Source organism: Heliconius melpomene, chromosome 7, assembly GCF_056956725.1.
Source record: "Heliconius melpomene rosina isolate 202511_hmr_F chromosome 7, ASM5695672v1, whole genome shotgun sequence".
NCBI classification, from domain to species: domain Eukaryota; kingdom Metazoa; phylum Arthropoda; class Insecta; order Lepidoptera; family Nymphalidae; genus Heliconius; species Heliconius melpomene.
Window position 1 is genome coordinate 2743540 of NC_140395.1, and position 27639 is coordinate 2771178.

Here is a 27639-nt window from a genome sequence, read left to right on the forward strand (position 1 = left end):
GATTCGTTCCAATATATTCTAGATCTGATGATATTACTGAAAGTACCATATGGAAATGATCGTGGCATGTTTTTAGTTTTATAAACTTAGGTATAATTTGATTTTTAATTGAACCCACTACAACCTAGACAGTCTAGATAGCAAATTAAATCTACCTAGATAAAAGAACCTAGTGTATTTAATGACTTACTTTTCCCATTGCCTATAAAGTAGAATGGAGGTGCCTACTCGCATATGACGAGGTGTTTGACGACACCCCAGATACAGTGCAGGGTTGACACAAATACGCACTTTTTTACGCATATTTTAATATATTTTTTTATTAGATGTGTAGTGACAAGACACTGTTATTTAATTCTTGTATTGACATAGCTTCACATTTTTTCGTGCAAAATAGAGTTAAGACACTCGGCTCACACCTACTTTGCAAAAAGGTAGCTGCATGTTATCACATTTTTAAAATAAAAAAAAATCAACTTTACGCTGTATCCCGCACAAAGCACCGTAGGCAGAAGGAACCTCGTGTTAAGATACTCTATTCCCCACTTTCCTCCGAATTGAGGCAATGCGTGTTGAGTGGTGGAACACAACGCCGCACTTTGCCTCGACACCAGAGCGAAGAATTGAAAATATAAATTTAAATAAATATTTCGTTTTCTGGAATGGAGATCGAACCCACAACCAGTCATATAGAGAAAAAATATCCTTAATATCTAATCCTTGATAGCAACCCTATACCTAGATTCCCCTAGTGATGTACAACAATAGCGCCCTGGGGTAGTAATTAAAAAAAAAACGTGAAACCGTGCTAGGGCGTGAATTTTCACGCGCACTCGACACATGTACGCATTTCATCACGAATAAGGGTTATATTGAAATAGAAATGGGGAAATATAAATGGAAACTCAATGTGATGTCATTAATTAAAAAATATATATTTAATTTCTTTTGTGTTAAGGATGTTTGGTGTACGGTCTTTGTCTTGTAAATGACTTTCTTCTATTGATTCTCAGATTTGTGTCGACGATTATCGGTTGCTTTCCAAGCTTTTATGTACAGGTACACTTGTATTAGAAATAATAATTTAAAAGAATATGAATAACGCGATAATTGTCAAATCGACAGTTGTGGGTTCGATTTCCACTCGGAAGAATGAATTATTTTCATTTTCTCGCAATCAAAGAGAGAGGTAGTGTTAAGACATTCCATTTTATAATAATAAGATAAAGTGTAATGTATAGAGTTATTTCAGATTTCATTAAAAATAAGACTTATTAAATGATAAATAACAATTAAAAAAATAATACAATTATTTAAAGAGGATACAATTCAATTCTACAAAGAGCTCATTATGGTATAATAGATGCATCGTCTGAATGTAAACGAGATAGTTGTCCAGCTACTGCAAGAAAAATCGCGGCGTTGAGATACGCCAATCAACTTCCAATCTATCGCATGGACGAAAAGCTGAGAACGGAATGTCTTTACACTGGGTTCCGCCTACAATGCTATAACCCCGCAACCCGCATTCCCGCATGAAAACGAAAAGCTGAAACAAAATAAATATGTAACATACATATAGAATGTAACATAATAATTTCATTAGAAATATTGTAATAAGGTTAAGTAAAAACTTGTATAACTCGACTCATTCCATGCAGTGTGCGTCGTCCCTCAGGAGCAACGCCCTTTTAATATTCTAATATACCCGCGAGATAATATTTGCAATGGTGTGATAGTATGAAATATTATGCTATCAGGAAATGGGATTGATCTAGATTTTTTATATATATATTTCACGCTTTATCCCGCGTATAGCAATGCGGGCAAAAGGAAGACTCTCAGGAAACATTCAGTTCCCCATACACCGCCTAATTCTCGGGAAACTGAATTTTGAGTGGCGTAAATCAACGCCGCGCGCGCCACTATAGCCTCGATCTATTAATACTTTAGCTTTATTCTGCATTTAACATAATAGGCAGAGAAAACCTTCTGTTAAGACACTGCATTTTATTCCAATTGAAGATATGTTTTGACTTTAAAATCATTAAAATATAATTCTGTTTGAATCAATTTATGTACTAGTGAAAACCGCATTAAAAACGGTCCAGTCATTTGAAAGATCTACGCATAAGATCGGTGATAAGCAACTATACTATCTAAAGATACCGAGAATATTACGAATATACAACTGTAATACTCATCTCCCGTATGGTCTAGTGGCTAGGATACCTGGCTTTCACCCAGGAGGCTCGGGTTCGATTCCCGGTACGGGAAATGCTTTTTTTATATATATTTTTTTATTAATGTTCTAATTATTAAATAGGTTAAATCATTTCTTATTTTTAGAAAATATTAAAATTTTCTTTCTAGCTTTTATAATTAAAAATATTTTGTCTTTAATTTTTCATAATCTTGAGGTCGTCATGGCGCGATATGACAGTGTCTGGTTGAAAACACAGCGGTTGTAGGTTCAATTCAATCTTGGAGTATTTAATTTTTCAATTCCTTACTTTGGTAACAAGGAAGACGCGGCGTTCAACTCTGCCGCTCAATAGGCATTAATTGTTAATTAGGTAATTCGTGGAGAAGAGAGTATCTTAACATTAGGTGTCCTCTGCCTGCTTGCCTGCAACGTGCGAGTGTATCTCACGAAGGTGAACAAAAATATATTTTAAAGATTGCTTGTTATATGAAAATACTGATCGACATCGAATACTCCTTTAACATCATAAACGTGAAAGGTCGTGGGTTCGATTCACAGTTGAAGAAATGAAATATTTAAGTTTCATTTAATCGCTCTGGTAACGAGACTAAGCGCGGCGTTGAGTTTCGTCATTTAACTCGAGATGCTTTGGTCTAATCACCGAGGAAGCAAAAGACCATGCAAAGTGGAGTAGGTTGAGTAGGAAGGCAGACCCTGGCAATAGCCGGGATAAATGCCAGGAGGAAGACGAAGGCTTAACACGAGATGTTTCCAGAGTTCGGCGGAAAGTTGAAAACGGAATTGTCTTAACATTAGGTTCCCAGGTTCCCTCTGCCTATCCAGTTACGTACCGGGATATAAAAAATATATTAATAGAAAAAGTACTACACCTTTATTGTCTCAACACAGAATTCAAATCAACGTCAATCTGAAGCCATATAAAGTAACCAACAAAACAATTTAAAAAAAAATAGCTCCTCTAACAAGTAAAGAGCCGCATTGAGAAATAAAAAAATGAGCTATTATTATAAGAAAAAGTAAAAATATTTTTAGCTTTTTTTTATTGAATACTTTCTAAAGATATTATTTTTATAAACAGCGTCGACTGTAAATCGTAGGTTCGATTACCACTCCGGGCACGGCGTTGATACGCCTAATGTCTTAAATATTTAGGTGGAAAATGGTAACAGTAAAGCAATAAAAAATACTATTTAGAAAACTATTATTTTTTTAACCGTTTGGAAATTATGGCTCATATTAAAAACTAGCGGCCCGCCCGCGGCTTCACCTGCGTATACTACGTTATTATTAATTTCTGTCTCCAAGAGGTTCCTACGTCCTATAAGTGACGTCCATGCAAAATTTGAGACTCCTAGCATTTGTAGTAACGAAGTTTCATACAAACTATCACCCCCAAAAACAACCCCTTAGAAGTCGAATATTGCAAATTCCCGTCTTAGGGAGCACCTACGTCCTATAAGTAACTCCTATGCAAAATTTGAGATTACTAGCACATGAAGTTTCTGAGATTTCGTGATGAGTGAGTGACTTTTCGATTTTATATATATAGATACCTCAATAGAAAACGAACCTGTTACCACAGATAAACCGAACAAATTTCAGCCTTTGCCATATTTATTCATACCACATATGATATAATTTATTAAAAGAAAAACTTAAAAGCACTCCATAATAAGCTAGCGACAACAGCCGCGGGCCCTTACATGTCTACGTCGATATGCGGTTTGAAACGCTTTTTTTTATAAACCTCTAAAAAACATACAAATTTCAACCTTAAGCCTTTGAAATACGTACTATTGTGGTGGAAAAATTGGATGTGCATGTCAAAATTGTATGAAGACATTCAATTTTGAGCTTTATTCACTTGTATTAAGGCTTTGAAGGTAGCAAAAAGGGGTGTTTTGTAGGGAATTTTCTCTACAAAATGTGAAACTCAAGTTATTTCAACTCTACGTGTTAGAAAATAAGGATATTGTAGCGTTTCCATGCATTTGCATGTGTTGGTTGGAAGGGTGCGTGTGGGCTCGTTTCCATTGTACAATGATTGTTTTTTAGCTTCCCTTTATACACCACATACAGAATAGGAACCTAGGCGGGAACCTAGTGCTAAGACACTTCGTTCCCTACGTCCATTATAACGTCTTTATCCATCGGTGTTTATTTATGATCATTTGTATTTTGGAGACCATCGCCTCAACTGAACCTTAATATTTAGCTTCTCACGATGTGCATTCGATTTTGGCGAGCTACGGCTGGCCATGTCTACCAATTTGGTAGACAAGGGATTTGGATTTAAGAAGCGTACTAGCCATGTGCGAGCCACATACGTCTGGCATACTTCTTAATTTCCTCTTTAATGATTGACATCTATAATGATGATAATCATGAATTTTATGGTTGCGGGCAAACCAAGGTGCATTGGCAATAGTATATAAGAAGTAATTTAGTGACTAATAAGTGCTGAGACACTAGCGTATCTGCAAAACCGCTAAACGAGAAAATAAAAATAAATAATTCATTACCCTAAATAGGATCGAATACACGACCACCGAGATTACAGTTAATCACTGTAACCACGCCAGAACGACCTCCATATTTATAAAAATAAAATAAACAATATAATATTAATCTAACAAACCCTACAACAAAAATGAAACAATGGAACCACACAACCGTCTTGAAAGTGCGTACGCTGAGTAAAACCCTTATAAATACTTTGTACCTGCATGCACACATGCATACATGCACACATGCACACATGCATACATGCATATATGCATACATATATAACACAAGTACATACAAACGTATATAATTACAACGTTAGTTTTTATAACTTCAGTGACCGCCTTCAAACACCTTTCTAATGAGAGGGTTCTCTCCTTATATAAAAGGTACCTTATATGCTTATATGTTATAGCAATAGTAACTACCTGCGACTTCGCTCGCGTGAACTATGAAGCCCGGTGTCCATGAGAGGAGCGGACCCATTAATGACTATGTTGAACTCGCAAGAGTAAACTGCTTACTTGAATTTCGACTAACAAATGAGTTGCTCTATTTCTAAGTTAAAATTGTTAATTGTAATTTGTAACAAATGTTGGCAGTTAAAAAGAGTGGCCATGAGTTTCTTTGCCTGTATCTTCTCATGAGCTCAACTATTTGAACGGGCTTTTTTTAAGTCAAAATTGCACATTTTTTTGGTTATTTTAATTTTCATTTTTTTTACTTTTTTGACATGTCCAAGTAAATGTTAAGCATTTTTATGGAATAAAGATATTTTGACTTTGACTTCAAAATATATATAATAATACAGTTTTAGGGAGCGGAGAGAAATAACGTAATTGTGGAAATGTTATGAGTCCATTCCACCTAAGCATTACCACCTCATTTCTCTTTCGCGGTGGAGACCGGGCTTCATATTAGAGATATTGATAGCATTTCAAGATATTCTCTTTTAGGGTACTCCTCAAGGAATCTACATGACAAATTCCAGCGTTCTACGCCGCGTAGTTATGGCGGTGTATTGTATGTCAGTTCCTCTGAATTTTATAGTTAATTTTGTTAAATATTAGAACTTTTAAATACGACCACTGTCAGATACATTATGTATATCAATTTTTCATCAAAATAATTAATTTACTCGAGCCAGTGGCGCATCGTCTCACTTTAAAGTAACCATTCCCACTCGATGCAATGATTTATTTTTATTTCCTCGTTCTGGCAACCAAGCAAAACGCGGCGTTAAGATCCGCTACTCAACACGCTATATTAAAAAATTAAGGCGGAATACGGAGTATCTTCCAACTCTTAATCTCTCTTAGATCTCTAATGTTGATGGATTCTTTTGTAGTGTAAGAAAAGACTTTATTATTACTACAACACTTCTGGTATATAATATTTTTGATGTTTTCATTGCTTTGCAATTGTATGTGTAATATCTATACAGACAAACACATTTGAAATGTCTGTCTGTGATTTAAAAAACAATATTTTCCACATATAGTTATTATATTAACACGATACTAAAACAATAAACGTTTTTAATAAAATGTTTGTCTATTTTGTTTTTGCAGGCAGACACAGCTGAGCCAAATTTTATGGGACTTTCAATGTAAGTGGAGAAACATAAAGACTACATTTTATTTTGGAACTCCAACGAGATCGGGTTTATAATAATTATATATTAAATTACTTATGATTATGTTAATCACTCACATACAACTTTAATCTTTGATAGAGATATAGAAAGGTGAGAAAAAATATCCAAAATTAAATCTATTAAGTAAAACTCCATTATTGAAACAATTTTCTAGAGTTTCTAGTTCATACATTCTAATGTCCTAGAGTTACGATGACTAGTAAATACATATAGCAAAGTTGAAATTACTAATTCAAAATAGTAATTATAATGATATATTTTAAGATATTTGAAAATTATGCCTCACAAGAATTTCTTAAGACAAAAATATAAGCAAACTCGCATATTAAGCTAGTGTAGCTCGATACTCTATCAAACGAAACAACGTGTAGCGTACGTTTTTCCCAGTCATATGAAGGCTGTTTATTACACCGACTTATCGACTTATATTTTTAATTTTTTTTAAGTACGTTATAAATTACCTTCTTGTGTAGGCAGAGAGAATCAATTGAAATATTACTTGTTTCTCCGCTCCCCTTTCGGTAAGTGATAATAAAATAAATAAATATCTCTCTACTTTACCACGAATACACAGCCCGTGCTCATGACGAGCTTCGTCTAAATCGATTGTTATACAGTATGACATTATTTAATAAAATAAATAATAGTGGATTAGAATTTCACTGATTTAAATTTAACAAAATATCAATATTTAATTAGCCTACAATTCGTACTTACCTACCAAAAGGTATTCCCAGCTACTGCTTGCTGATGCAAGCGTTCTTTTCTCTCACGGGAAGAGAGAACAGCTTGTACCAGGGTTAAGACTACTGTTCCTCGGTTGCATCCTTAGCACTATGGATTTTATATCTACCCTACCGGATGCGTGGAAAGCGGGAAGCTTTCCATACAAAAGTACCCTCATTTTGTTTTCTAATGTTGCCAAACTTTATTCAAAATATTAATTATCATCGTTATATTTGACTCTGTTTAAACAATCATAAATTATTAAAAACAAAAAAGTAAACTATAAATTTATTAAATATACTATTTAAATCTAAAATTTAAATAATTAATGAGCACGCCACGGTGTAACAGGGACACGCTAAGTGCATGCAGGAAACCCGCCTTCAAACACAATTTGCTTGCAGCTTTCACAGCGACCCCGTTTCACCGATTACACGTTCTGCTGTAGCTGAAACATGGAATCATACAGTACGAGTACCTACGACGTGTAGTCAAGGATATAAAGATAAGTGATCGTTTCAAATGATAATTATGATTTGTTTTACATTTTGTTTTCTTTTTAGCTTCACGCTATATCCCATACATACCAGGGTAAGCAGAGGAAACCTAGTGTTGAGAGTTGAAACACTCCATTCCCCATATGTCGCCATAACTTCGAGATATTTCGTGTTGAATGGTGGAAATCTCGACGTCGTCACGCCATTTATCAGGGCGAGAGGGAATCGATCCCAAGACCGTCGCGTTTTTACCTAAGGGTTTGATCGTGTAGTCCAATAGACTAACTAAGAGTATATGAGATTTGACTTGGACTTAATAAAATTCCACAAGTGATTTTAAGCTTAATTTTAACTTTAAATTCTTCAAATATTGCCACTTAAAAAGAACATATTATTAAGTAAAGCTTACTTTTCAATCCAAACCTACTATTAGGATAATAATGCGTGGAATTAAATATGTTTTTTTTGTAGACTTTTATCTGCAGACCTGCTGCTGGTGGTAGCTTCTTGTATGATTGACACTTGTGAAATTTATGAAACTTGACTATTTAAAAACGCTTGTAATAACCTAATTGAATAGTGAATATTTTGGATTTTATATCGTTTTCATATTACTTCTTAAATATGGAAATTAAAATATCATCAAATGTATATTGTATTATGTTATTAACTTATTTAAAAATTTATTAAAATTATGAAGTTGACATATAAAATTATCATTTTATATTCAACATTTCTTTTGATGTTGAAAAATACAATTTTTACAATGACAATATACAAATAAATCAAAGTAATCATAGACAATTTTGTCTAACGTCAAATATAAATTATAAAAGAAAATAAAACGCCAATCCCACAGAACCACAGAACACATTTACTCAATCCTCAATCGTCATATCAAAAGTGTGCTATTTTCTTGAAATTGAAGAAAAATCTATTTAAAGTGAGTATAATTTTATATGTTATAATTATTCTTTAATTTTATAGTAATAAACATTTTATTGAAATTGGTTCAAATGTTGTAAAACTCAAAACTAACATTAATTATATAGGTTATGTTCAATTAATCGTAATTATTTTATGATGCATTCGTTCAGACCGTCGTATTAAAAGCAATTTACGTCGTTTAAAGCCGAATGCAATATTATAATAGATATATTTTCTCAATAATTATATTTAATGGACAAAATATGTCTAACATTTAAAATCATTCAAAATTCAAATCTTAATTTTGAAATTTTATTTTAAAATGTATATAAACTTATATACATTACATTTTGTTCAAACTCAAATACATTTAAACATGATATGTATAATATACACTAATACCCATTAATGTTTTTTTTTATACAATTAAGAATTTTTAGACTTAATGCTATTTAGTAAAACAGTCACATAGGAACTAAATAAATGTACGAATACTTTCATTGTCGAGGAATACTAAACCAGAAGAGTACAAAATAAACTTTTTTCACCTCATTCATTTTCCATATATAGCAGGGTACAGAAGCTTCTTTTTTTCCGCTTTATACTTTTGCTCTCGGTATGCAGAGGTAGGCTAGTATAATATCCCATAGTTTTTAAGGCATTGCATGTTGAGTGAAATAATTTGCTTTGCAATAGCAGACCTGACATTCCTTTAAGATTTAAATACTGTTTTGTTTATTAATATTTATCAAATTATCTGTGTGTTTTAATTATCTTAATAATAGCCTAGTTACATTAAAGTCAAATAACTAGGTGTAAAAATATGCAAGGATATTTTTATTTGCATACTTAAAAGATCAATTTTTTTTTGTTTGTGACATTTATTTACAATTATTTAAAATATATAATTTATTTACAATATAAGATTAAAGTCAAATAAAAATAACTAAGAGTTATTTAAGGCATATGAACTATGAGAAATTCTATCATGTAGGTTCAGTGGATTACATAAATATGATTGACATCATGTAATATATAGCCTTTTTCAATGAACAGGTACAATAACCATTCATTTTCAAACTAGTAGTTCCTGAGATTAGGGTGTTCAACCAAACAAACTAAAGACAGCTAGCTAATCTTTCTAATCCTTCTAATATTATAAATGACAAAGATTGTAAGGATTGTGACTGTTTGTTAAACTAAGATTAATAACTAGCTTAAGCGGACAAAGCTGAGGTTGTGTCTCAATAGTTAGATCCATACTTTGTAATTAATATGATTAAAATCTATATCAACAGATGTCTGGCCGTGATGGAGGCAAGAAAAAGCCACTGAAGGCACCCAAGAAGGCATCGAAAGAACTTGACGATGATGACCTAGCCCTAAAAAACAAGTTAAAAGAACAACAAAAAGCATTAGAGGTAAGTATGGAAGATTTAAATTAAATATATGTTTATATTTAATATTGTTAACCAGTTACTGACATGACTGGTATGTATGATAATACAGTTCTTTATTTAATTATGTTATACAAAGTTAAGTGCGAAAAATAGTATTTTTTTTTTCTTCAATAAGAAGGGTTAATCTGGGGACTTAGTGTTAAGACACTTCCATGGCCCTCTTTCTGCAGAATTCTTGAGTCGTTGCTTGTTGAGTAGTGAAACTCCATGCCATGCTTTGCCTTATTACCAGAGTGGGGGAAATAAAAATGTGGAATATATTTACATTCCTGAGTGGGAATCGAACCCATAACCAACACGTTTATAGTATCAGAAGCTGATTTCATTTTAATTTGATTTTTTATATATTTTTTTTCAGGAAGCAAAAGCAAAGGCCTCCCAAAAAGGACCACTAGTTAGCGGCGGCATAAAGAAATCGGGCAAAAAGTGACAGAATTTCCAAAATCTATATATATAAAAGGACTTGTCCTCACTGACTGAGGTAAGACGCACGCACAGCCGTAACCGCTGTGCGTAGAAACGTGGAATTTGGAGAAAAGTTTACTTTCATAATCTGGACATCCACTAAGAAGGAATTTTGAAAAATTTTAACCCAAAAGGGGTGAAATAGGGGTTCAAAGTTTGTATGGGAAAAAAATTAAATCGGCACCGTTTTTTATAAGATTTGAAATTTAGATTTTTAAAAGTATTTAATTGAATACGTGTTTCATCGTTTTCTAGAATTCTCCCCTTAAGGGTGCAAATAAGGGGATGAAAGTTTGTATGGAAAACACTTTAAATGGCCACCGAATTTTATAAAATTTGAAACTTAGACTCTTAAAAATATTTCATTGAACACACGTTTCATAGTTTTCTAGAATTCACCCCCTAAGGGTGCAAATAAGGGGTTGAAAGTTTGTATGGACAAATCTTTAAATCGCCACCGATTTTTATAAAATTTGAAATTTAGACTTAAAAATATTTCATTGAACACATGTTTTATGGGTTATTAGAATTCACCCTGAAATAGGCAAGCGAAGCTGCGCGCGTCCGCTAGTATAAATATAATTTTAGGATAAAATTCATAGTTAAGTCAACATTTCGGATCTTTTTATTATTATTTTTCGTTCATTCTGTGCTATGCTTTTTTTAAAATAATTTTTAATTTAATGAATGAAGGTGATTATGAATAAGTTTTTAATGCATAAAGTTGATGTCAGAGTAGGAGTTTTTTTTTTTACTGTAAAGTGGAAGTAAAAACTGCCTTTAAGGCAGTGATGTGAATACTTTAAAAGGGTACTAAGATTGTATTATTCCATCAATCAATGCAACACTACATAAAAGAATAATTCAATAAAATTTTCCAATAATTGCAGTAACAAAGGTCCCGCACTGAATCTAACATACAATCATGACTCTTGAGTTATAACTCTCATCAAAAGTGGACCTCTTTTTGACATGCATTCTCCCATTGTGTAATATAATCTCTTCTTTACCGTACAATCTCCTTTGTGTGTTCTCCATACAATGTGACATTGGCGAAATGATTAGTGCCCAACTGGCACGCTCGAAGCACCATAAATAAAGAACTGAACTGAATTACCATCAACATGATGCTTGTGGTTTGGATTGGCACGTAATTTCTATTTAACCCACAATATATTGTGAAAAGTGGAGTGTCATGATACTAATTCACTCTGCCTAAAAAAAGAAACAATTATAGATCTTGAATTTTACATATAACTTATGTTCCCAATTTTATGTGATTGGCAAATTCATTTGTGTTTAATTGTCACATCTAAAATGCCATAACTTTAGAACTCAATTGAATTTTACTGTTTCAATAAGAAACTTTCAATAAAGAAATATTTTTAGTCTTTTTTTTTTATAATAAAGTAAAAAAAATGCATGCATCCTTTGCATTTCTTTACGATATATTACCTTCATTCATTCAAATCTTTAATTTTTAAATTATAAAATGGTGCATACAATTTATAATTGAAATTTAAATAAACCGCACTGCCATTGTAGTGCCTCTGTAAATGCATTTAACAGTGTATCTATTATTAAATGTATGTATTAAAGTTATTTATTTGATCGTTTTATTTATTAAATCCAAGGTTTAGTGGGATTTAAAAAAAAACTCCAACACCAATGAAAGAATACGACAATAAATAAAAGTTCTGATAATCTTCAAAACTGTTATCGCATGTTGCAAAAGGGTGTAACTGTAACGCGACGATTGTGGGTTCGATCCCTAGTCGGTGAAAGAAGATTATTTATGAATATTTTCATTTCTTCGCTCTGGCAGTAAGGCAAAAATCTCTGTTGAGTTCCACTATTCAACAGGCAATGCCTCGAAAAATTATTGGGAAAGTGGAGAATAGCGTGTTCTAACACTAGGTTTTCTCTGCCAACCCTGCTATATGTGGGATACTACGTGACGCTGAAGAAAAAATAATATAGAGGCCAGTCGTGGCGTGGTGACGAGTGGACGAATGAAAATAATACCCTTATGGTGCTCAAACCATCAACTATCGCGTTGGCAAATTCGGTGGAAAGTGGAGAATCAATGAACATCCTAACAGTTTCCCCTGCGTCAACTGCTAAGCAGAGAAAAGTTTAATTCAGTTTTTTTTCTTAATTCTACTAAATTAATACTATAAATATGAAAATTTGTGAGTATGGTTTGTTCCATTTTGGCGCAAAAACAACTGCTACTACAAATTTAAATAAAACTCTTTATAGTATAGCTATATACATTATAAAGCAATTAAACAACTTTAATATAGAAAAAAGTTTATTACCAACTTTACATAATATTTACAACGCCTAATAAAATACCGTACACTTTAATAATGTACTTATTTATTAACTTAAATTAAAATAATAAAAAAAAGACTTACTTTTAGTATTTATTTAATAAAAAGTCAAGTATACTAAATAATATTAATTATAAACTAAATATATATATTTTTTGATACTTAATTAGTAAAGAAAAAAATATGGTTTTGGGTTCAATGCTTATACAGTGGAACTTTTATAATATTTCGTTGCGATTAATATCTGTAAAGCAGTGGAAAGTGGAGAACGGAGGGTTGTAACACTAAGTTTTTTCTAAAGAATGAAGAAAAAGCATGTGCTTTTTAACCGACTTCTATATGAAAAGGTAGTTGTCAATTTGTCTGTATTTTTTTATGTTTGTCAAATCAGAACTTTTGACTGGGTGCACCGATTTTGATTATTTTTTTTATTTGAAAGCTAGTGAGATCCATGAGAAAATCTCAAGTCTTAAAATTGCATTTAGTATGTCCGCGACAAATAGGAAAATAACTCAATATTCCGCCAACCGGTTGATGATTCTTTTTTTATTCCAAAAGATACACTTTAAGAGTAGTTTGATGAAAATTTGGTTAGGTTAGGTTCTAAGAGATATGGGATCCGGTTGAAATTGAAGAAGCCGGTTTTTTTTGTTAAAAATTATATTATTAATATATAACTAAAAAATTCAATTATTGTTATAATAACTTTAAATGAATAAAAATTAATATTGAGAATGACATCAATGATCGAGTTACTAGAAGTAATTAAAATTCTCATTATTAAAAAAAAATACTACAAAAACGTATTTATTATAGTATTTAAGAAATATAGAAAAAAATACTTTCAAAAGAATGATTTGAATCTATTACAAAACAAGATACGGGATGCAGCGTGAAGCTGATTTATTATTCAAAGTTAGTGAAACGATTCTCCGCTCTCACGTTTTCCATATTATATAACAAAATTAAATGCTTTAAAATAATGATTGATTCTATAACTTTTGATTTTTTTTAAATAATCTATCTTACATAAGATAAAAATTTGTGAGCAGCAATTGAAAAACAACGACTCATTTCTGTTTTTTTATGTCAAAAAAGTAAAAAAACCATCATGACTTCCAGCCAAGATAACAAGATTAACTTTTTTATATATAAACTTATACATAATTTTTTAAAGTCTAACTAAGATTATATACAAATTTAATATTTATTTAGGTCTAATAATAAAAAACTTTTGATTTCGAATATATTTGGAAAAAAAATTAGAAATCAAATGGACTTTTTTCCTTTAATATTATAATAATTAGATTTTTTTATCTTCATAGATCCTTTTAGAATTGGAGACTAAATAAGAGCAAATTAACCGTGGTGGCGCAATTGTACAATGCGACTGTAAACGGGACGATTGTGGGTTAGATGCGGATTCTGGGCAAAGAAATATTTAGTATTTTTATTTCCTGGTAACGAGGGAAAAAGCGGCGTTGAGTTTCGCTACTCAACACACAATGCCTCTAGAATCCGTCGGTACGTGGGAAACGGAGTGTCTTAACATTAGGTTCGCTCTACCTACACTGCTATGTGCGGGATACAGCCTCAAACTAAAAAAATATATGTCTATTTAATAATTAACATAATTATATTAAATATACTTATAAAGAAATGTATGCGTCTCATGCAATTTATTTGTGTTTATTTAATATATAGTCGCAATATGGCTAAATTTGTAATATATTTTAGCCGTTTTTATTTCATTGTAAAATGATATAAATATAATATTAAATATGTATGAAGCAGTCAGAATTAAAATGGTCTAAGCCAATTGGTTTTATAAGAATTCTATATAAGATATTTAAAAAAATACGCTCTCACCGAGCCACGTCAAATCAATAATACGCTTACTGTATAGTTCTTTAGTTGTATCTAAAGGTTTTAACTTTAGTTACCTTTTAAGAACAAGGTAATAGTATTTTTATATATAATATTATTATTTCAGATTCAGATTGACTTTATTATAAGCAATTTCTATACGTTCACATAACAAAATAAAGCAGTACTAACATATAAATATATATTTCCTTCAATTTATACATTTTACTTAAACATATAAGAAATCATGAATAAAAAAAATTGAACCAGCTTATTTGGAGTCATATTTAAAAAAAATGATTTTACAATTTCAACAAAAATCAATAATGAATAATAAAGAATATAATGACATTCGAATAATAATTTCGAATCATCCGTTTTACTAATTCACACAATTAAAAGAAAAGCCATGATTTTTTTATAAAAGAATTAGAGTTATACCATTTTACTGACAGCTCCACGTACATATATATCCTAACCTTACATCAATTATCCACCATATTCACTAAAAAAGAAAGTAATAATTAACTATTTTATAACAAAATATGTATTTTCTTATGTCTGTTTGGATTTTCTTTTTGTCGGTGACCGGGGTGGCGGTTCAGTCTTCTTGCTCTGAAAAAACAAAACAAAAAGTTTTCTAATATATTTTGTAGGTTCACACTATCGAGGCACATCGCCTGAATGTAGTTACGATAGTTTTGGGTTCGATCACCACATGATGATGTATTATTTTCATATCCTCATTCGGACAAGACAAAGCGCGGCGTTGAGTTCCGCCACCCAACACGCGTGAATTACACATACTGCCCTGTCCCCAGCTTGAAATATGCAGATTACAGAAATCTAAAAAAGAATATTAAAAAAATCATCACCTCTCTCGATCGCTTCGCTCTAGGCTCATCTTCGCTCTTCTCTTTTTCTTTCTCCTCATCTTTCTTTTTATCTTTACTATCACTTTTATCCGCACTTTTATCCTTATCAGATTTCTTATCTTTATCTGAAGCTTTTTCTTTTTCCGAATTTTCTTTTTCCGCACTTTTTTCCTTTTCTGAAGTCTTTTCTTTTTCTGCATTTATATCTTTTTCCGATTTCTTTTCTTTTTCCGCACTCTTTTCTTTTTCCGTGTTCTTTCCTTTTTCAACACTTTTTTCCTTTTCTTTTTCTACACTCTTGTCTTTATCAGAATTTTTCTCTTTACCTGTACTTTTATCTTTCTCCACATTCTTCTCATTTTCTATACTTTTATCTTCCGTGTCATTATCTTGCGTTTCTTCATTATCATTATTTTTTTGTTTTTCATCATTATTTTCTTTTGTTACATCTGCAACATCGTTTTCATCTTTATTATCCTCTTCTTTATCATTATCGTCGTCTGTTTCTTTCTTTTTTTTTTCTTTTTCTTTCTTATCTTTAGCTTTATCTTTTTCTTCTATGGTGGCGTTATCTTTATCTTTTGGTTTATTTTCATCATTGACTTCTGCCTTATCATTTTCTTCTGCTTGTTCTTTTTCTTTATCTTCTTGTTGTCTTCTAGACGATTGTCGTTTCAAAGGTTGTTTTGCAGGAGTGTTGTTTGCTTTTTTGGCTTTTGCTGTAACAAAAAAGAATTTGAAAAGTGTTATTGTACGCAACAGTTACGGGTTCAAAGCGCACATTGTGAAATTAGATACATTTTAATTATATTTGATATTTTCTTTGACTTATGAAAAAACAAGTAAGTAGGTGATTATTATATTTTTATTATTTTTTGTCTCGGAATGAAAGTGACTTTTTGAGAGAAATACAAAAAAAATGCAAAGTTTGGAAAATCTATTTCTATTTTGTACCAATTAAGCCAGATAATTTCGGCCACGTGGTGGAATGGAATGACCCATTTTCCAAACAAAATCTTCAGCTTAATAAAAAATTGTTTTTAATTTATTTTCTATATTAATTTATTAGATTTAAAAAACATATTCATACCTGGTGTACTGTTCTTTTTTTTAGATTGTTCTACTTCTTGATTGCTTTCTTCATTTGCTGCATCAATTGCAGCTTTCATAGTGTGTGACGTTGGTACTGTCATTTCTGTGCAAAAAATGGCCTTATTTACGATTTTTTTTTATTTACTTAAGTCACAGTTAAAACAAGTAAAATGTATATTAGAATATAAATAATAAAACAGTACTCTTTTAATAATATGTTAAAATAGTTAATGGCTTTTACATTTTACATTAAAATTCAGAAATCAAGACTGCATTTTGTCTTAACAAACCTAGCGAACAAAAATCATATTAGTCTTGGGAAATGATTTAATATAAGCATCGGAAAATGATTATATTTAACAATTTCTCAAATAGGCATAAAGCCCACAATCGGGTCCACAGTCAAACAAGTTAAACAATTCTGCAGCGCCACAATAATTTCAATTAAGCAGATAACTTATAACTAATCAGAAATTATATAAACAATAAAAATATTTATTTTATTATACCTAAAGGTTCATGAACCAACTCCAGCAGTTCATCAGAAGTCAACTTGGCTGTCACTTTCTTGAAATGGTTCACGCGTTCAGTGAAAAATTCCCAAAACGACAACCCCTCCGGTGTTTTGAATAGATCCTGTTAATAAAATATATTTATTGATAAAAAAATCGTATAAATAAAATTATTTAAATAAATATAGGATGATCTTGATTTTAAATCTCGGATAAAACATAAGCATTTCATACATAGCCAAGATATCTAATACCATATTGGCGTACAGTAAAAAAAAGGATAGTTACCCTTCAGGTCATATGTCATAATTGAGAATCAAAAACCCTCGACACAAAACGCTTTAAAAATAAACTAGAAAATAACTGTTAGCCTCCAAGCAGAAGAACACAATCTCAAGAATCATTATTAAGAGCACTCTTGATTAACAACTTCCAAACCAAAAAAAGGAAATAGATTCATCAGTTTAGCAGCTCCGACGCCACAGACAAAATGATCTACCTTCATCCCCTTGTAGAGCACGTCAGCACGCTCTCGTATGGCATGCGCGTGCTGAGAGAACACTAGCGCGGCTTGCTCGCTCAGCTCCCACGACGGCGCGTTGCCGACGTACGCGCGCATGCGCTTCACCGTCTCCGCGCAAGTTGGATGCTTGAGCAGCATAAGCGGCTTCATATCCAGCTCTGAAATATTAATCATTTATAATTAGAAATCACCGACACAGAAAGAAATGGCTAAGATTACTAGTACGCAGTCCAAGCTCATCATTTCATCAGCTATCGTCCAATACCATCATCAGACCAGCTCAATGGTACTGTAATATTGTATTGTCATCTAATCTACTTGTAATTGCCAAATATCATGATGACTAACCTCTTACTAATATTATAAACATGAAAGTTTTGTAGAGATGGATGCTTGTTCCTTTATCAGTCAAAAACTATTAGAGGCATTTAAATGAAACTTTACAGTAACATAACTATGTTACGTAAAGTAAGTGTTATTCTATGTATATGAACTCATGTACATAGAATAACACATAGGCTAAAAAAATAACTATATAAAATAAATACATAATTTGGTTAATAAAAATAGATTATAGGGCGAAGTCACGACCACATGCTAGTATAAAAGTAAGAAGTAAAATAGTATTAATATATATTTACCTGACAATTCATCTAATAATTTCAAACACAGCTCGGTGTCAGCTTTCTCCAAACACAGACACGTCTTAATTTTTGTGTCCAGTTCTATTAATTTCATTTCAGTCTTTAAAAACTGGACGCGAGATTTTTTTTCCTCTATAACAAATAAAAAAATGCTGTACGTGAAGCATTATTAGCATGGAGTTACAAAAGGAAAATATATTATTTTAAAATTTTTAAATTTCTCGCATATAGCAGTGTCACACTATAATCACGTTGACTGACGGAACTTAATTTCCTCGCTCTAGTAACGTGGCGAAGCACAGCGTTGAACTCCGCCACTCACCATCTAGAAAACTCGGAAGAAAGTGACGAACAGAAGTGAGAATCAAGAAGTGAGGAACAGAGATTCTTAACACTATATTTCCAGGTCCCCTCTGCCTAACCTTAAATTTGTACAGGTACAAATACACAAACCGAAAGGAATAAATACACTATACAATATACAAATACTTGTCATTCATTGCATAAATATCAGTACTTAGTGGAAATCAAACCAAAAAATAACTACTTTTAATTTAAAAACATCACTAAAACATATAGTAAAAAAAGTTGTTCTTACCTGTTTCTCTTTCTTTATCCAAAGTGGCCTTTTCTTCTTCAGTCAAATTTAAATCCAATACGAGCTGTTCTATCACTGACTGTGATGTGATTTGTCCTTTTTCTGCAAAAGATAGAATAATATTTATATAATACGCTCGCGGCTTCGCCCGCCTGTAATACACTTTTACTTTCCCATATACACAATTACTTTCGCTATTTAATAACTTTATGGTTTTAGAGACAATATCCTGTATGAATAAAAACTGAAAACTACAGTTTCAGCCTATTCAGTAAAATATTTATTTTAAAGCAATATTGTTGCATGTAATACTTTATATTGGTATATTTTTTTTATTTATTTACCCAGATTTAAATTAAATTTACATTAAACTTTAAGGGAAGATTGCCAAAACATGCTGCTGCAAGCCAGTCTTAAGATACTCTGTTCTCCACCTTCAACCGAATTCTCGATGTATTCTCGTGGAAACGGAAGTGTCTTAATGGGAACGGAGTGACAATAGGTGGGAACATACCTCTTATGTCACCTCTACCTAACCTGCTATATGAGGTATACAGCGTGAAGAAAAAAAAACTAAAGAATTGAAATTAATACTTTTGAATTACCTAAAAACACACAACACAAAACTAAAACCACCAAGCAAACAATTAGGACTCAATTCCGCTATCTTTACAATAAGTAAATAAAAAAATGTATAATAATTACCTAATTGTATTTTCAATGTAATAGCGTTAGAAGCGGCCTGCCTGTCCCATTGCAGACGAGCGTTGTCATTTTTGAAGGCGTTTGGTCTTGATTGAAACAGTTTAACACCAACATATTGTCCAGATGGCAGATAAGCTATGATTATGTTATCTTTTTCTGCATCATCTGTAACAAAACGTAAGAAAATATATTAATTGTATATATTTTTGTACTTCACGTTGTATTCCACAAATAAAAAGATACATGGGAACTTAGTCTTAAGACAATTTGTTATTTTAAATATTTCTTTTCCTTGAGTGGGAATCGAACACACTATCGGTCGCGTTTGTTGCAGGCTTGTGCTACGACATACTCAAACTATAAATCAGCTTCACGCTGTATCCCGAAGACAGCAGAGTAGGCAGAGAGAACCTAAGACACTCCGTTTCCCACTTTCCGCCGAATTCTGGAGGCATTGCGTGTTGAGTGGCGGAACTCAACGCCGCTTTTTGCCTCGACACTAGAGCGAAGAAATGAAAATGTAAATAAATATTTCATTTCCTCGAGTGGGGATCGAACCCACAACCAATCGGTTTACAGGTACCCTGCTGTGTGCAGGATACAGCGTGAAGGTGATTTGATTTAAAGTAATATAGTAGTAGTATACTGTAGTAAAAGAGTAGTATAAAAAATCCCAAAGAATGAAGAATTTTCGTAAATTTGCTAATGTCATGTGTAAAGTCTTGTTATCTTCCAAATTTAGATTCATTTGCCTTGACTTCTCTTAGAGACAGCTAAACTTAGGCACATCTTCGATATTAAAAAAAATTCCTTTGTAGTTTTTTAGTTCATTGCTTGAAAATAGATCGACGTTTGATCGAATACTACTAATCAGTCGGTTGAAAACGGTATTAATTTGGGATTTGCCCAAAGGCTTTGACAAACCTAGGATAAACTAGTCATACTAGACCTTTGACTATAAAACATACCAAGCATTATGTATGTTTAGTATGCAATACTAAACTATACAATATTTAATTTATTTAACTTTGATTCAATATTTTTTTTGACAAAAAAAATATTTCAAAATAAAACAATATTATAAAAAACATTAAGTTTATTAAATTGACAAAAATAAGTTACTTTTTAACAATCACAACCAATGTTTTCATCTGGATATATTTTTTTAATATCCAACACATTATTAACACTAATATTTTGGTATAAATAAGCATTTTGTTTTAGATAATCTATGTAATTATCGTACAAGCCTATATCACCATATTGCATAGACATTGCCACCATTTTGTCAAAATAGATAATTTTATTATTATTATTAAAGAATTGCTCAACTTCACTTATTCCGTTATTTAATAAGTTATATTCATTTATATAACTTTCAACTGATGATAAAGCATCATTAATTTGTAAATTTTCATTACTTGTCATATCCATATTTTTATATGTTTTATTTAAAGTAACTACAGGCACTTTAGATTCATTTTGAGATATATTTTGGTACATATATTGAGAAATATCTAAAGATGGAGTCAAGTGTGCATCATCATCATTCAATATATTAGAAGATTTTAATATCAAACCATCTAAGGACATGTTATTTATTACTTCAACAGTGGGAGTTTTTGTAAAATTGTAGCTTCGAAATATGTCTTTATCAAGTTTTGGTTTTAACGGTTGAACAAATTTCTCATGTTTTTGTATTGTATAATTTTTGTATTCATTGTTTCTGGATTCCATTGGTGTTATTACTGTTTGAATTGTATTATATTGTTTATGATCTGAAATATTGTTTTATTAATAACAAAAAATAAATAAATTTTATGAAATCAATATATTTTTTACAATTAAGATTATATCATGATTTAGTTTCTTTATTTTTGAAAATAAATTATAGATCGATAATTTTGATTTATTTATAAAATGTAAAATAAATTAAATTAGTAAAATAACACTAAATTTATAATGATTTATTTATTTTAACTATATTTTATTTCATTATTTAAATAAAACCATACCTATAACCGTAGTTGTATGTTCCACAGAACTTTGACTATATACAATTTCATGTGCATTTGTCGCAAAATTATCGTCATACATACTATAAATCTCTTCACTCGACACACCATATTTATGATTTAAATTTGGCATTTTTTTATTAATTTCAAATGAACTTCTTAACAATTAACTAAAAATAAAATTTTATTTAACAAATCAATATATAGCTGTCATTCGTCTAATTTCCCGCCGAAATTATTTGGGCGTTTTATACGGTTTTTTTTTGTTAAAGGCAAATGTATCTCATTATGCAGCCTACAGATAAAGTTTAATTAATCAATTTAAAAATATTTATACTAGCATTATAATTGTGAAAGTTTATGAAGTATATTTGTTCCACTTTCACGCAAAAATTACTGAACTGATTTAGATGTCATTTTACAGTAAGATTATTAATACATCAGAACAACACATAGGCTAAAATTTATGTAAAGATTTTATATAAGTTTAAAATATATAAATAGACATACCTGGTGTGAATGGTTCTTTCAGGTCTTCTAATTCAGCCTGAAAAGAAAAATCATATTTTATAAAAAAAATATATAATAAGTAATCAGTTATTTTCATTACAAATTATCGTTATACTGAACGTTTTCTTTTTTATTTTATAAATGTAGTGGTGTAGATTTAGATAAGTCACCATTATAAAATTGTACTTCTTTTTATGAGTTTATTTTTAATGCGTATTTTTTTCATATCACACCACTTTTAAGCTTTAAAGTTTTAATAAAATTAAATGAAAGTCACCTGTGGTACTGCATTAAAATGTTTAATTATTTTTTCTTGTTTATCTTTAACTTCAACTTTCTCTTTTTCTTTCTCTTTATCTACGGGGGAAGCTCCTCGTCGTTTCTTCGGCGCTGGGGACGGTAGTGCTGTGTTATCTTCTGTCTGTTCATCCATGTATCTGTTTAAATAAAAATAATAAATTTGAGAAAGTAGTGATGTGGTCGACATAATTCTTTCTCAAGTTTATGAGACTGTTGTGATGCTTGGACACGGTTGTGGGTTTCATGCCCAGTCAGGGGAATGTAATATTTTAAATGTAATAATGTCAAAATGTGGTTGTCACAGTGCTTGGACAGTTATCAAGGTGTCTATTGAAAGTTTTCAGATAATTAAAAAAATATATTATAGGGGTAAATCAGTAATCATCATTCTCTCTGCCTATGCCACAAATACAAAATAATTGTAAGTCATAATCGCAAATGATACATTTATCTCAATTATGTCATTTCGGCAGTGACTTTTTTTATAATGTACGGATCATTAATATCAATAGTACTTTTATTTTATATCTATTGATGTACTTATGATCCACAGAACAAATATCTACATTTAAAATAAGTTTTTTTTATATAATCTGTTTAAACAAAAAGAAAAAAAACCAAGGTGTGCAGTATCAATATACAACTTTATAGAACATGTACTATTATTGTAAAACTGAAGAGATTGTTTGTTTGAAAATATTAACATACTCAAGAAGTTTAATAATCTATTATCCATTTATTGGTCACTAAGAATGTGTCATATACAGCTTTTAGTTAATCAGATTGTGCCATACCAAAGAACCACCGGTAAAAAAACCTAAACATCTCTCTCACTTACCTCTTAGGTCGTATCTTCCTACCGCTTCTGCTAACAATCTCCTCTTCCTTCTTAACATCGTCTTTTACTTCCTTGACTTCCTCGTTCTCCTCTTTCTTCTGCCTGCGTGGTGTTTTAGCTTCTTTTGGTTTTGGAGGTTCTTTAGCTGGCGTTTTGGCAGTTGATTTGCGGCCTTTTTGCTGGAATCATATATTATATATATATGAAAAACAATATTATTAATGTGTATAAGTCTAAATTATAAAACTAATCTAGAGAGGTCATTGTGCCATTGCGGATTTGAGTCCTATTCGAGATAAATTATTATTTTAACTTTATTTATTCAAAGAATTATATTTCATTGCACTGGTAACAAGATAATTTTTTGACGTGGGAGGCAGTGTCTTATCTATAGGTTCTCTCTGCCCACCCTGCTATACACGCATACAGTATGATAAATATGAGAAAAAACTTACTACATTTGGTGCTTTCCCCTCATCAATGACTAAGGCTCCAGTGTCATCTGAATCTTCTATGCCTGTATCATTTTGTGTTGTGTTCTGTGAATAATAAAAAAGAGAATGTAGAAGATTTCAATATAACTTAATAAGAATATATGGCGCAGTGGTTAGAGCTGATGTACAGTAATAAAATATGCGGGTTCGATTCTTGCTTTGTTTAAATTTTGATGTTTCTATACAATATTGCCAATTTGTCAAGGCCAACTTAATTTAGTAAACCTATTACTAGTCCAATAAGAAAGATATTGAATAGTAGATCTGAAATCAATAGGTTCATAAAGTTTATATTAATGAAATCATTAGTATCTAATATTAAGAAAGAAACAATTTCGTAACTGTATTATTTCGTCTTCCTGCACTGCTATTCTTATTTTAAGCAGTTGGTTTTTTTTTACAACAATATTTTTCTTTTTAATAACAAATAATTTAATTTATTTATAATTATTAATGATTACTTTATAAATTATGCTTTCTATAGCTGCTGCAGAAAACTTGTTTGAGAAGCTTCATAATATTTTTCTAAAATAAAAGTTGAACCTTACAGCTTTACAATCAATATTATTATTAAGATAATTTTTTTATACAAAAGAAACAAATAGTCCTGAATATAAATTTATCCTCACCTCATCTGCAATAGTTTCGTCAGCCGCAGTCGTATCCATTGTGGTTGAATCATCAATAGTCTCATTGGCTGTTTCATTTGCATTATTCTCAGCTTCTGGAGCCTGAAATATAATGTAATAAAAAATATATTTAATTTATCTATATATATAAAAGGACTTGTCCTCACTGACTGAGGTAAGACGCACGCACAGCCGTAATCGCTGATGGTAGAAACGTGAAATTTGGACAAAAGTTTACTTTCGTAATCTGGACATCCTCTAAGAAGGGATTTTGAAAAATTTTAACCCTAAAGGGGTGAAATAGGGGTTCACAGTTTGTATGGAAAAAAATTTTAATCGGCACCGATTTTTATAAAATTTGAAATTTAGATTTTTAAAAGTATTTAATTGAACACGTGTTTCATCGTTTTCTAGAATTCTCCCCCTAAGGGTGCAAATAAGGGGTTGAAAGTTTGTATAGGTTTTTTTTAAATCGTCACCAATTTTTATAAAATATGACATTCAGACTCTTAAATGTATATAATTAAACACATGTTTCATGGTTTTCTAGAATTCACCCCCTAAGGGTGCAAATAAGGGGTTGATAGTTTGTATGGGAAAATTCTTAAATCACCACCGATATTTATAAAATTGGTATTTAGACTCTTAAACATATTTAATTGAACATATGTTTCATCGTTTTCTAGAATTCTCCCCCTAAGGGTGCAAATAAGGGGTTGAAAGTTTGTATAGGTTTTTTTAAATCGTTACCAATTTTTATAAAATTTGAAATTCAGACACTTAAACGTATATAATTAAACACATGTTTCATGGTTTTCTAGAATTCACCCCCTAAGGGTGTAAATAAGGGGTTGAACGTTTGTATGGGAAAATTCTTAAATCGCCACCGATTTTTATAAAATTTGATATTTAGACTCTTAAAAATATTTAATTGAACATATATTTCATGGTTTTCTAGAATTCACCCCCTAAGCGTGTAAATAAGAGGTTGAAAGTTTGTATGGAAAAAATCTTTAAATCGCCACCGATTTTTATAAAATTTGAAATTTAGACTCTTAAAAATATTTAATTGAACACATGTTTCATGGGTTATTAGAATTCACCCTTAAATACGCATGCGAAGCTGCGCGCGTCCGCTAGTTTATATATATACTTTTGTGAACTGGTGGTAAATTATTTGACATTCAAAAAGAAAAGCTTGTACCCTTTTATTTTGAATAACAATATTTGAATTTGGATTTAATGTGTCCTCAACTAATTTTAAGACTATGCAAAACTACTAATGTTAAGACTATCCTAGCAAAAAGCTGTTATATTTTTTATATACTACTGTTTATTAAAATATTTACAGTTTTAACTATAAAATTGTCCCATTTAAATAATTACGTAAAAAAAGTGAAAACAGACTTAATCTCACAAAATATAAGAACTAACTTACATATTTTTTTATTAATTGAGGCCATAGTGAAAAAGTGGTATATATATGTTTGACTTTAGAAGTGAACAGGTCAGCATTCAGAAGAATTTTATTTAAATTCTTACTTTCCTGTTCTGCCAAGCTTGCAACATTAAGTTCCACTACTTGATACATAATGCTCAGAAAATTGGCCATTGACAATGTCATAATACTAGGTTACTTTGGCCTCACTATATGCAGGACATATTGTAAAACTAAAAAAACAAATACTCACATCAGTTGCCAATCCAATGACTTGCTCCAATGGTACATTGTTAGCAAAATCATATTCAATCTGTTTCACACCATCATTGAAGTCTCTACGTTTTACTGTTTTAGTTAGAAACTTATCTTTGTTTTCTGCATAATCAAATATCATGTTGGGTGGTAGATTTGCACTGAAAGACAAAAGAGTTTATAATTATACATAAACTATTTACTATACTTTTTCTAACTATTCTTTTTTTTAAATAAATATTAAATACATTGAAGTAAGACTTTTCAGTATTTATTTTACAGACTCAGAATCAAACTAAAACAAGATGGTTATAGGTTTGAACCCAACTCTGGGGAATAAATTATTGTCCCTGAATGACTACAAAGATTTGGGCACTGAAAACATGTCTCAAATTCAGACAGAAGGTGGAAAACAAGGTATTTTACCACTAAGTGCTGTCTGTCTCCCCTGCTACATGGGGAATGAGAAAAAATAATTTCTACTCACGTTTCTCCAGTACCATAGAAATATACAAAATATTTCTTTCCATTCGGTCTTTGCACCTAAAATCAAAATAAAAATAAATAATTATATAATCTTTCTTTATTAACAAGTGTTTATTTACATTTGATACTGTCAGCATTATCTATAGCAAAATTTTATCAGTTTAATTTATTTTTTATAAAAAACACTCAGCATCCTTCTAATATAAAAAAATTATATAATTAAAATGGCTTATCTTATCATCTAGTACAAAACATTATGTTTACATGACCAGAATTTATATTTTGAACATCTTTTTATCATCAACTAACACTAACCTATTCATTTTTATTACATGAAAATTATGTTTCAATAAAATGACATTTCTACTATACTATAGGATTATCCTATAAGAATTGAAATAGCAATAATATTAAAAAATAAACAGAAGTTACAAATTTTATGAAATATCATAAATGTAGTAAGATAAAGTAAAATTGAAAAGAAACGCATTCACATAATAGGGGCAAGCTCAAAGCGTCACTAAATATGTCTTCCCGCGCGAAGAACCCAAGATAAATGTTACATATCAAAACAAGCATCTCTAAGTAATTTTTAGTTGTTTTTAACACTCACCCTTGCAGGCCATGCTGGATATCCTTTTACTTTCGCAAATATAAAATCCCCCGACTTATATTCGCGGACTTTTTTACTCATCTTCATGGGGACCGTAATCAAAATATGTATTCGCTTGTAGAAAACAATCACCGCTTTTTCGCGGGCACTATAATAGTAGAACAGAAATTATAAGTACACTGTTTAACAATTTGTTATTAATTATCTACCTTAATTGGTAAATGTTTGGTAATTTCAAAAAGACGCTATGATAAGGTATAACCTAAAAATTCTTACCGCGGTAACGAAATGACGGTAAAGAAAAGAAATAAACATGGCGTGCTGTAATGTTGCTACTAGAAATATTGTAAAAAAACCTATTTTAATTGTTTCTGTTTTTTAAATAGAAAAAAAAGTGTAATTTATAATAATATTACGTTCATAAATAAGTATTGAGTCATATTAAA

General features: G+C 30.9%; 2 protein-coding genes and 1 non-coding gene across 4 annotated transcripts; 2 read left to right on the forward strand and 1 right to left on the reverse strand.

The window, feature by feature from the left end:
• Positions 1-2205: 2205 nt before the first annotated feature.
• TRNAE-UUC (transfer RNA glutamic acid (anticodon UUC)) lies at positions 2206-2277 on the forward strand. The gene has a single exon. It is a non-coding gene; the product is annotated as a tRNA-Glu (tRNA).
• A 6117-nt stretch (positions 2278-8394) lies between these two features.
• On the forward strand, positions 8395-12070 carry LOC146537312 (translation machinery-associated protein 7 homolog). The gene is made up of 4 exons (XM_085188142.1): positions 8395-8555; positions 9838-9960; positions 10358-10443; positions 11036-12070. The coding sequence occupies exons 2-3, from the start codon at positions 9838-9840 to the stop codon at positions 10427-10429; spliced, it is 195 nt and encodes a 64-aa protein (XP_085044268.1). The 5' UTR covers positions 8395-8555; the 3' UTR covers positions 10430-10443; positions 11036-12070.
• A 3147-nt stretch (positions 12071-15217) lies between these two features.
• LOC146537313 (uncharacterized) lies at positions 15218-27609 on the reverse strand. Of its 2 annotated transcripts, XM_085188615.1 has the most exons (17): positions 27470-27609; positions 27194-27341; positions 26582-26637; positions 26093-26255; positions 24402-24503; positions 23734-23817; positions 23279-23457; positions 22418-22577; positions 22141-22177; positions 19616-19780; positions 18911-19012; positions 18310-18444; positions 17645-17826; positions 17143-17269; positions 16632-16736; positions 15542-16260; positions 15218-15281 (listed from the first exon to the last, which is right to left on the reverse strand). In XM_085188615.1, exons 2-17 carry the CDS (start codon positions 27278-27280, stop codon positions 15222-15224), a joined length of 2463 nt encoding a protein of 820 aa, XP_085044741.1. In that variant the 5' UTR covers positions 27281-27341; positions 27470-27609; the 3' UTR covers positions 15218-15221. The 2 variants fall into 2 exon arrangements, with proteins under 2 accessions (XP_085044741.1, XP_085044742.1); XM_085188616.1 differs by lacking the exon at positions 27470-27609 and having other exon boundaries at positions 27194-27424.
• Between the last annotated feature and the right edge of the window lie 30 nt (positions 27610-27639).